Genomic DNA, 12,452 nt, shown 5'->3' with positions numbered 1-12,452 from the left:
GCCTCCATTGTGGTTGTTGTTGCCTCAGTTGTGGTTGTTGGTTCATTTGTGGTTGAAATTGTTGCCTCCATTGTGGTTGTTGTTGCCTCATTTGTGGTTGTTGGTTCATTTGTTGTTGAAGTTGTTGCCTCAATTGTGGTGGTTGTTGGTTCATTTGTGGTTGAAGTTGTAGCCTCCATTGTGGTTGTTGTTGCCTCAGTTGTGGTTGTTGGTTCATTTGTGGTTGAAGTTGTTGCCTCAATTGTGGTAGTTGTTACCTCAGTTGTGGTTGTAGGTTCATTTGTGGTTGAAGTTGTTGCCTCCATTGTGGTTGTTGTTGCCTCAGTTGTGGTTGTTGGTTGATTTGTGGTTGAAGTTGTTGCTTCATTTGTGGTTGTTGTTACCGCAGTTGTGGTTGTTGGTTCATTTGTGGTTGTAGTTGTTGCCTCCATTGTGGTTGATGTTGGTATACTTGTGGTTGAAGTTGTTGCCTCAATTGTGGTTGTTGTTAACTCATTTGTGGTTGTTGGTTCATTTGTTGTTGAAGTTGTTGCCTCAATTGTGGTGGTTGTTGGTTCGTTTGAGGTTGAAGTTGTAGCCTCCATTGTGGTTGTTGTTGCCTCAGTTGTGGTTGTTGGTTTATTTGTGGTTGAAGTTGTTGCCTCAATTGTGGTAGTTGTTACCTCAGTTGTGGTTGTAGGTTCATTTGTGGTTAAAGTTGTTGCCTCCATTGTGGTTGTTGTTGCCTCAGTTGTGGTTGTTGGTTCATTTGTGGTTGAAGTTGTTGCCTCAATTGTGGTTGTTGTTGCCTCAGTTGTTGTTGTTGTTGGTTCATTTGTGGTTGTTGTTGGTTCATTTGTGGTTGAAGTTGTTACCTCGATTGTGGTAGTTGTTACCTCAGTTGTGGTTGTTGGTTCATTTGTGGTTGAAGTTGTAGCCTCCATTGTGGTTGTTGTTGCCTCAGTTGTGGTTGTTGGTTCATTTGTGGTTGAAGTTGTTGCCTCAATTGTGGTTGTTGTTACCTCAGTTGTGGTTGTTGGTTCATTTGTGGTTGTAGTTGTTGCCTCCATTGTGGTTGATGTTGGTATACTTGTGGTTGAAGTTGTTGCCTCAATTGTTGTTGTTGCCTCAGTTGTAGTTGTTGGTTCATATGTGGTTGTTGTTGTTTTATTTCTTATTGATGTTGTTGCCTCCAGTGTGGTTGTTGTTGGTTCATTTGTTGTTGAAGTTGTTGCCTCAGTTGTGCTTGTTGTTGCTTCAGTTGTGCTTGTTGGTTCATTTGTGGTTGAAGTTGTTGCCTCATTTGTTGTTGATGTTGCCTCAGTTGTGGTTGTCAATTCGATTGTGGTTGTGGTAGGTGCTGAGGTAGTAGTTGTTGTAGCAAGGTCTGAAGTGTGTGTGCATATGTGTGTGTGCAGGAGGAAGCGTCAAAATGGTAGTTAGAACATACTCAAGATATAAGCAAGTTCAATTGCAATCCCACATTAGGCCAATAACATCAAATAAAGTAAGTACAATGTATGGTATATTAACAATAACAGCTTCAAATTTATTTTGATACTACACTGACTTAAAGTATAGGGAATGGAGTACACAATGCACACCACATTATTAATACATTACTACATGGCTCTACAGAGTGCTGCAGAGAGTTCTATTCACCTGAATGAGCCTTTACTACCTTCAGGTCTGTTTAATCTATATAATTACAGCTGCACAAAGTTCATAGCTACCGTTGTCATTGGTAACTGGATTGTGCTTTTGAACATCTTTCATACCATTCCGCAAGATGTCTGTTTGCTTATTGCAATGGAATTTCATTGAAATTCAGCTAGTGAGACGTTGCCAAGCAACACCTGAAACTGTCATGTTGTATCACATGGTATTTTTTTCAGATTTTTTTGAGACGCAAGTGCGTGGGCTCTGGTTGATTTGACGTGGAATGACCCATCTGTGTGGCAAACTATTTTTTTTTTTGGCTGAAGCCACGAAACGGTAGCCAAGTCATTTTAAAACAAATTGTATTAGGTTTATTTTTTTCATTTTGGCAAGTAGCCATGTAATAAGCAGGATAATATATTGTCCACCAGTCATTATCGAACAACAAGTCCCTTCAGGACCAAACAAGATGTTACTTGTTCTTGTTTCTTGGTCTTCTTCAAGAAGAAAAAACAGTCCTGTTCACCTGTCTGGACTTATTATCTGATAATTACCGGTGGACAATACATTATGCTCTCCATATAATGTGACCTCACTAGGTACATTAAACACATCAGCTTACCTGTTCCGTTTATGGAGGTGATGGAAAATGACAAATTTCCACTCATGGATGCTCTAGTCAGGGTGGCTGTAATCTCTGTAACGTTGGGGAACGTTGCATCAGAGGTTACGGTAATGCTCACTTCATTGATAATAGATCCTTTTCTGGTGAGGGGGAAATACAGAGGCATAGCAGGAAGCAAGATTAGAATATATGTCTAACATTAGCAGCTATTCACAATATATGATCACAACACACACACACACACACACACACACACACACAGAGACAGGCTCTCTCTCATACCCATACACAAAAACATACACACACAATTATCTATACTTTTTGCAGTTTGACAGTCACCTGAAGCTTGTTGGTGTTAGGCTGATGAAATATGGCTTGTAGTCCTCAAAGAAATATGGCTCTAGCTAAATAGATTGAATAAATAGACATAAGGTTAGTCCACAATCGACGGTTTCATCATCACAACAATCAATGATATGAAATGTTGGCTGTACCTCTGATTTGATAAGTGAGGATCTATTTCTGAAGGCAACTGAAGAGGAATCTAAAAGGTCAGCATGAAATGTTTCATCGGTACGGAACTGAACATTCGCTGTTGTTGTTGGTTCAGTTGTAGTTGAAGAAGTTGCCACAATTGTGGTTGTTGTTGCCTCAGTTGTGGTTGTTGGTTCATTTGTGGTTGAAGTTGTTGAATCAATTGTGGTTGTTGCCTCCATTGTGGTTGTTGTTGATTCAGTTGTGGTTGAAGTAGTTGCTTCAATTGTTGTCGTTGCCTCAGTTTTGGTTGTTGGTTCATTTGTGGTTAAAGTTGTTGCCTCAATCGCGGTTGTTGTCATCATTGCCTCAGTACTGGTTGTAGGTGCATTTGTGGTTGTTGTTGCCTCAGTTTTGATTGTTGGTTCGTTTGTGGTTGAAGTTGTTGCCTCAGTTGTGGTTGTTGGTTGATTTGTGGTTGTTGCCTCAGTTGTGGTTGTTGGTTCGATAGTGGTTGTTGTTGGTTCATTTGTGGTTGTTGTTGGTTCATTTGTGGTTGTTGGTTCAATAGTGGTTGTTGTTGGTTCATTTGTGGTTGAGGTTGTTGCCACAATTGCGGCTGTTGTTGCCTCAGTTGTGATTGTTGGTTTGATAGTGGTTGTTGTTGGTTCATTTGTGGTTGTTGGTTCAATAGTGGTTGTTGTTGATTCATTTGTGGTTGAAGTTGTTGCTTCAGTTGTGGTTGTTGTTGCCTCCATTGTGGTTGTTGGTGGTTTATTTGTGGTTGAAGTTGTTGCCTCAGTTGTGGTTGTTGGTTCAGTTGTAGTTGAAGTTGTTGCCTCAATTGCGGTTGTTGTTGCCTCAGTTGTGGTTGTTGGTTCAGTTGTAGTTGAAGTTGTTGCCTCAATTGCGGTTGTTGTTGCCTCAGTTGTGGTTGTTGATTCAATAGTAGTTGTTGTTGGTTCATTTGTGGTTGCCGCAATTGTGGTTGTTGTTGCCTCAGTTGTGGTTGTTGGTTCGATAGTGGTGGTTGTTGGTTCATTTATGGTTGTTGTTGGTTCACGTGTGGTTGAGGTTGTTGCCTCCATCGTAGTTGAAGTAGCTGCGTCAATTGTTGTTGTCGTTGCCTCAGTTGTGGTTGTTGGTTCAGTTGTGGTTGAAGTTGTTGCCTCAATTGCGGCTGTTGATTCCTCAGTTGTGGTTGTTGGTTCATTTGTGGTTGAGGTTCTTGCCTCAATAGTGGTTGTTGTTGCCTCAGTTGTAGTTGTTGGTTCGATTTTTGTTGAAGTTGTGGTTGAAGTTGTTGCCTCAATTGTAGTTGTTGTTGCCTCAGTTGTGGTTGTTGGTTCGAAAGTGGTAGTTGTTGGTTCATTTTTGGTTGAAGTTGTTGCCTCAGTTTTGGTTGTTGGTTTGATTGTTGTTGAAGTTGTTGCCTCAATTGTAGTTGTTGTTGCCTCAGTTGTGGTTGTTGGTTCGTCAGTGGTTGGTGTTGGTTCATTTGTGGTTGTTGATTCCATATTGGTTGCTGTTAGTTCACTTGTGGTTGAAGTTGTTTCGATTGTGGTTGTAGTTGGTTTGCTTGTTGTTGAAGTAGTTGCCTCAATTGTGGTTATTGTTGCCTCAGTTGTGGTTGTTGGTTCGATTGTGGTTGAAGTTGTTTCCTTAATTGTGGTTGTTGGTTCATTGGTTGTGGCAGTTGTTGCTTCAATTGTTGTTGTTGTTACCTCATTTGTGGTTGAAGATGTTGACTCAATTGTGGTTGTTTTTGCCTCAGTTGTGGTAGTTTGTTCATTTGTGGTTGAAGTCGTTGAAGTTAAATAGGTTGCTTTAAAATAGAAATTAAACATTTTAGAGATTGACTTTCATTTCTATGCAAATGATGTATTATGTCTTATATCTCTTTTTGTGTGGTTCAACTCACCAAGGATCATCATGACGACAGTAGTTGCTTGCCACATTTTTACTAGTTTGTCTGTTAACAAAATAAGAAATCATACAAATTAACAAGTGTGTTTTGGCATTGTAATGGACTTAAAAATGCATGAAAGGTGAACAGAGCACTTCTTACACAGTTTACCCTCTTGAGCTATGTTTCTGGCTATATTAAAGGGACAGGGACATTGTGTAAGATTTGATTTGTTACCAAAATCAACATTTACCATTCATAAATGCGGCCTCATTCATGTTTAATTACCACCACCAATTTGAATTTGAAGCATTCCTATTGGCTCAGAAGTCCTCATTTAAATATTCATAGCGCAGACCCGAGACTAGGAGACTGGAAGTAGGGCCGTTGTCTCGGTAGATTCGCAACGAGATGAGCTGTTCTAAAACCTTGTAACCACTACCTACAGCATCTTGAGAATGATGGATTGAAATGGGGGTGAGTTCAGTATATAGCATCACATCACATGACAAATTATCATTACATAGAGTAGACTATACTAAAAGTGGCATGAACAGGTCATTACCACAAGTAATTAATCTGTACTGTTGTTGGCTAAATTACTTATATAGTAAAGCAATGATGCTTGAGGTACATCAATGAAAAGTATAAGGAGGTCTACAGAGAAAGTGTATGTTTAGGGCCCAGAGTTTTGTGTTATGCCCCTGCAGGCAAGCAAGCAAGCACACACACACACACACACACACACACACACACACACACACACACACACACACACACACACACACACACACACACACACACACACACACAGTCCATTATTATATCATAGACTTACAATAAGACTCTAAGATCATTCAATATGTACATGCTCTCCAGAGCCTTCTAGTAGCAAGTTTCTTTACTGTTATTGTTGTTGTCATTGTTGTTGTTTTTACCGTTTATTTGAGGGCAGCAGCACTATAATCAGATAAAGAAGTCATAAGAAACATTGCATATTTGTATATAGAAGCAACGCCTTATCAGAGACCAAGCGCCAAATGGGTGTGGCCGAGAGAATCACTAGAGCTCCTTTAGGTGATTGATCCGGTTGGTTGGCATATACTTTGGCACCAAATTTGGTAGGTGTGTGCATCTTGCCATAATGAACTTTCTTACATACCGGTATAATTTATTAGCCACGCCCAACAGGAAGTGACATAATTGGGATTTTGTGCATTGTGGACATGATTTTATGCGTTGTGGACATGATTTTATGGACTTTTCCTAGGCATTTGATCCGAATTATGTCAAAGTTGGTACACATGATGCCAAGATGTTGATGATTCCAAGTTGTGACGCTCTTTTTTTGATATGTTATAATATGTTGAAATGGTAATACAATTAATTGTAACATCTCGCCAGATAAACAGTAAATGCGTTTTTCCAGACTGCAAGGTTTAAACACCTGGCTCCAGTCGTCTTGCCGCACTCACAATGTGCATTTTATTGACAATTTTAATCTTTTCTGGCAGCGCTTCAAACTTTTTGCCAGGGATGGTCTTCATTTAAACTTCACTTTGAATTATATTTTTTAAATTTAAATGTGTTTTTATGTTCCTTCTCTTGTTCTTATTTATTAATGCATGTCCTTTTCCTGTAAACTCGTCGTCACTGTAAATGAGGGAAACCTCAATGCCCTACGAGTATAAATAACGGTTTGAAATGAAATGAAATGAAATATCAATAGGCTGCATGCACGAAAGTCTCTCTGTGCTTGTTTGTTTCTGGCGGAGCAAGGTGTGTTTCAGCCTGCTGTTATTGCCAATGTAATTAGGCACACAGACCCGGTTGGGTTCAGCGTGTGATGTGACAACTAGAAAAGCACTCAGAGAGTGCAGACCTCCGCCTGTATTATTCTTCCTAGGTTGTCACCACGTGGCCACATCATGCCATTACCAGGGCTGCGAAGTTTCAGAAAATGTCAAGCGTGAGATGTGTTCGTCCGCCGACCGAAATTTTTTTTGACTGTCACACTCAAAGCGTGACACTTGGCAGCTCTGATTAGAGTCGCTTTTCCAAGTGTTAACTTACCAAGAAAGAGGCAAATAAATGTTACACAGCTCTGCAACAATTAGGACAATGCAGCCTTAACATTAACTTGGAAACTCAAGGAGAAACAGCGAATCAACAGTGAAAAAAATCTAGCAAGCAGGAGAATGTTAAAATCTTATGATATTCGGAGTTGGCGCTGTTGTGTGTGAAAGATAAGTTAGAGACGCCAAGACCCGCCTTCCGTTGCTTCTGATTTGTTTATATTGCGTGATGCCTTCCGTGGTTGGTTATAGATTCAAGCACAAAGGACTGATGGATTGGTTATTGCGGTCAGTTAATCAGAGTTGCTCGAACCACGGCAAGGGAAGGACCAAAGTTATCATGAAAAATAAATATATAGTGCACTGAATGGGGAAATATTTTGCGTGAGAAATGTCAAGTATGGCGTGTGGGTCAAATTGCGTGACTGTCTCGCTCAAAGCCTGAGACTTGGCAGCCCTAAGCGAAAAACATAAACGCCTCCTGAATCCCGACGGTGATACGGATCACTCCCAAAATTGTATAGTTTCTTCCTTCTTTCTTCCAGACAGACAAATATACAAGCAAACCCTGATGAAAACATAATCATAAAAGATTTATGTGTGTGCTATATTATTATTGGATAAATGAGATATTCCGTATCAGAGTGAAGATATCAGGAGCAGAATACAACAGAAGATGCCATTACTGTACTTTCCTGACTATTAGCCGCAGCTTATTCATTGATTTAGCAAAATGTCTTGAGCTATGAGGTTAGTACATGGAGGCAGTTAATGTGCTATCAGTATGGTTTTGTTTATTTGAACTTGGCAACTTGCATAAAACACTGTCCTGCGGCTTATACACAATGTGGTTAATACACAGGAAATTACTGTACACAGTTAATGCTCCAACAGAAATGAATGTGCTACCTGACGAGCCTTTCATGCATAGAGCCAATTGGTACAGTGAATGCACAGGATTATTGGCTTTGCAACGGATGTAGCCCAGGACCTCTATAACGTTTTGTGCAACTTGTGGTTGGCATATAGTTTCACCTACATACACACACAATTTGGTGGGTGTATGTACAGTACAGTAACTCCCCAAGAAAAATAGTTTTTGCATGTACACTGCATTAGCCATGCCCAATAGGATGTAGCGTAATTGAGATTTTGTGCGTTGGACATGATTTTATGCACTTTTCCTAGACAATTGATCCGATTTATGTCAAAGAAGCTTTTTTTGATATGTCGTAATATGTTGAAATGGTGATGTATTTAATTGTAATATCTCGCCACATAAACAGTATATGTGTCATAAACGCTTGGCATGGCTTAACTGTCACAGGTTATTGAAAACGATGGTAATGGTGGTAGTGGTGGCAATAGGAATATTACACTGATGGGAAATGATCAGTTTTGATGCACTTCTCCTACGTGGTTTATCCGACTCATATCAAAGGTGATAGAGATTATGTCAAGATGTTGCTGATATTGTTATATTGCAGTTATTTTTGATATGTTGTAATATGCTGAGGTGGTGTGGTAACAGATAGAATAGTTGGCAATAGATAGAATAGCTATTACACTGGTGGCATGTGATGTAATCGGCCCCGCCATTGCCACTTGCGGCTGTATTTTATCATCCTTTATTTTAGAATCCTTTATATTTCCCACCTTAATTATTTTTTCTTGTGTTTTATAATTGTCAGCAGCATCACAATACAGTATATGACCAGAGTCAAAGAATCATTAAGATTGTCCACATGACTGTAAAAGCTACTTTTCCTAAAATGTATGCATAAACCTTGTAGACATCACAGAACAGTCCAATTTGTACTGATAACAGTTAGAAATTAATGCATTTCTGCAGACTGACAAACACAGATTACAGAACTACATAGTGTGTAGCTAGAACAAGTGTGAGTTCATCAGTCCTTCGTGACCATATTCCATGAAAACATATTTGCTGCCACATACTGTTATGTGTCAAAAGTAGTTGCTTATTTCCAAACAGTAAGTGTAGTACAGTAAGTGTTTACTGAAAGTCTGTGCATTACACAGATCCAAACAGGTTATGTCAGGCTCATTCAATTACACATGATAATTGGATTGTAAGTTAAATTTTAAATTAAGAAAGTCTCACTGACCTGATCCTACTAAGTGGTTAGGTGACACCAACGATGCCCTGTGAGTTAATTTCCTATGAGCGGTTGTTGAGCGGAATCCTTGGCTTCTTGGTTAATGCTTAGCTCTATTCGTTGAGTACTCCTGTGGTCCAGTCGTCTGGAACACCTGTCGTCTATCTGTCAAATGAGTCTCTGTTCAGATTAGATGTTTATATGTTAGTAGGTGTGGTTCTGATTTTTTTTTTTTTTTACAGGAATCTGGTAGCTGTCAAGACATATCAATATCCCCCCTCCCTGACGCACCTAATCACAAAGGCATACACCCAATAATATACACCCACGCACACACAGCTACGTAGATCGTTCAACACTCCCTAGGACATGCAACATTCCATGGTGACACTTTGACTCATTGAAAGATCATCAATGCATTCCATTGGCAGACATTAAACAGTGGTGACATACACAAAACAAAGGAGAGGCCATTTTAAGAATATATTAAGTCAATCACATGTAGCAATTATAGATCGCTACTTGCGATCTACGTAATAGTATTTGTCACTGTCCTCCAAATTAAGATATTATGACCTCTCCATTCCTGTACTTCCAGATGTTCTAGTGGTGTCTTTGAGCCACATCAGTGTTCTTATTCTTTCTTAGTGTCTGCCTCTTCAGTGTTCTTATTAGTCTTTCTTAGTGTCTACTCTTAGTGTCTACTCTTATCTTTTGTCTCCTTTGCATTATTCTCTACCCAAGCGCTGTCTCCTTACCATCATTCCTTTCCAATTACTTTGTGTGTTTTTTATTTTGTATTTTTGTATTTATTTATTTCTTAAAGGAAGAAAGAAATCAAACTGCTCTTACCACTCAACTAGTTTATTAACTTAGTTCTAATGCTGTTTTATGCTCCCTTAAGGCAATGCTTCTGGAAGGTTCTGGATCTATCCAGCTAGCCTACATCATCCGATTTTAATATTTACATATATCTGGGCTATAGTCAACATTAATTCTCTAATTGATCTGTTATGAGCTCATGCATTGAGAAATGTAACCCAGCTCAGTTTTAAGAAACATTTGCTATACATGCATACATACCATTTTGTGAAAATAAATCACGTGTGCATACTGTAGTAGTAATGTGAAGATGGGTACTGAGAATAATTATTACATTAAGTTATTTTTCTCGTAAACCTTTTATAACAGCAAATAGCAGATATAGCTAGCACCATTTAAAGGGACACTTCACCGATTAGCATTAAGCTCTGTATCTTTGTATCTTGAAAACCAGTCATGTTTTTGGATGGTCGTGCATCATTCCCTTAGTTTGCTTTGAGATAGGAGAAATACGGATTTCAATGTTCGACTTCCTGCTTTCAATGATGTAAAAATCATAATTTTGCATAATTGAAAGCAGGAAGTGCTATTCATGGGTTTCATTGAAATCCGAAATCACTAAGTGACCCATTTGGTCAGACTTTTTTCCAATTTGTAGTAAAACTACATAACATTTTTGGATCTTCTTTTAACTTATATGGAGCCAACACCGTTGTTTCCAAGGTTCAAACTTCAAAAGTCTTAGCTCGATATATTTATAGTGTCTTTTTTTACATTTGACCTTTAACCTTTGAAAATCATTTTTGAAATGGTGGTGTTTACACTGAATTATAATAAAAAAGTAATTTCATTACATCCACTCTCATATAATTATTGTGGAGGACCTCTAGAATATAACCATATGTGCCACTTTTGCATAGGTGTTTTTAGTTGGATGAAAAATTTAAAAATCTCAAGGTTTTCACCCCTTGCTGAAATGTCACTTTGTGACGTGACAGCGCCGGACGGCACCATGCTGGACGGCAAATTGCATTATGAAGAAGTGAACACCTTCACTTTAACATCTTTTGTAGTTCAATGTATTGCTTTGTTCAGCATCTGGTAGTCATATAAACATGCCAGTGGTGTAAGGTGAAATGGCTTACAATCGCAAATTTACATAGTTAATAAAGCTGGTGATAACAGCACAAACATAGGGCAGCTAGATCATACTATTAATCATCATCATCATCAACCGTTTTTTATTCAGGGAAAATTGACTGAGCATCAAGCTCTTTTACAGCAATGCCCTGAGTCACAAAACATATAACAACAATAATCAAAAGTAAAAATACTGACACAAAATAGACAGGTGCCAGACAGAGCGGCGTATTCGCACAGCGTTCCTGTACAGACATCAAGACAGACATAACCACTAAAAACATAGCGCATTTCACGTGCACAGACCACAGACAGTGCCGAACGGAGTGGCGTAGTCGCCAGCGTACCCGTGGCAACAAAGAACAAACAAATTTACAAAATAACAGGACACAAGACAAAAGATGCCGGACGGAGCGGCGTAATCGCCTGCGTACCCGTGACACCAAGACATACAAAGACAGACACCAGACAACAATTAACATATAATACAATAACATAGATTAACAAAAACACTTGCAACACTAGGCAAAACAAAATGTCAAATAAATAATAAAAGCAAACAAAATCAGAAAAGTCCACGGCAACTTTAGTCCAATTGACTGCATCCGAGTCAGACGACCGAGAAAAGTCCCAGGGCAATGATGACACAAAGCCTTGAAACGACAGGTGGATTCAATAGGCAGGCGGGCTGGAGATCACCAGAAGCACAAGCAGCAGAAGCAAAGAACCGTCCGAAGTTGTGGGCGACCCTGCAGATCAGCAACTCAGTTGACCCCGACAGCAACAGCTTGTTTTCAGCTTGGCATATGCTCGATCAGACTCCAGGCTGAGCATGGCAGCTCGCAGACCAGCAGCTCGGCAGTCGCGGTAGCAGCACATCGCCCGCAGTTGGTAGCTAGGTCCTGTCCTGACTAGACAGTGAAGTGCAGCGCTGCTGCTTAACATTAATGATTAACACTGATTAACACCCATATTAAAGGGATAGTTCGGATTTTAAGACACGAAGTTGTATGGGTTCCCTGTCAGCAACGTAGTGCATCAGCACTGACTTACCCCCGACAGCGTCCTGTGAGCCGAGATCCAGCCGGTTTTAGATCGTTTTTGATGCTGAAGAAAGTAGTCCGGCAAGTTTCTGGGGTCACGAAAGTAAAGTGTTTTTCTTCTCAAAACCATATACGTTCAACAGAGTGATATATTTGCACCACAAAAACGTTGTCCAGGAAAAATTCAAACCTCGTTATCACTTACTTATTTTTCGCGATTCCTATCACTGCGCGCTACTGACAGCTGGACAACGTTTTTGTGGTGCAAATATGTCACTCTGTTGAACGCATAGGTTTTGAGAAGAAAAACACTTTACTTTCGTGACCCCAGAAACTTGCTGAAGAAAATAGTCCGGCATCAAAAACGATCAAAAACCGGCTGGATCTCGGCTCACAGGACGCTGTCGGGGGTAAGTCAGTGCTGATGCACTACGTTGCTGACAGGGAACCCATACAACTTCGTGTCTTAAAATCCGAACTATCCCTTTAAGTATTTCTGGGCTGAAATATTTCAAACCGATTTGGCCACTTTATTTGTAATGCTCTTAACATGTAACATAGTCAAGACATAACATATCAGTACATGAAATTCTGTTAACTGTCATTGAA

General features: G+C 39.6%; 1 protein-coding gene across 1 annotated transcript; it reads right to left on the bottom strand.

Moving 5' to 3' along the window:
- Positions 1 to 119: 119 nt before the first annotated feature.
- LOC134060578 (mucin-5AC-like) lies at positions 120 to 947 on the bottom strand (the record flags this gene model as incomplete). The annotated part of the gene is made up of 1 exon (XM_062517318.1): positions 120 to 947. A coding segment is annotated over one exon (828 nt), but the record flags the coding sequence as incomplete, so codon positions are not given.
- Positions 948 to 12,452: the final 11,505 nt, after the last annotated feature.

This window comes from Sardina pilchardus, chromosome 16, assembly GCF_963854185.1.
Source record: "Sardina pilchardus chromosome 16, fSarPil1.1, whole genome shotgun sequence".
NCBI classification, from domain to species: Eukaryota; Metazoa; Chordata; class Actinopteri; order Clupeiformes; family Clupeidae; genus Sardina; species Sardina pilchardus.
Note: the sequence above shows the minus strand (reverse complement) of the source record. Positions and strands in the feature narration are given on the sequence as shown.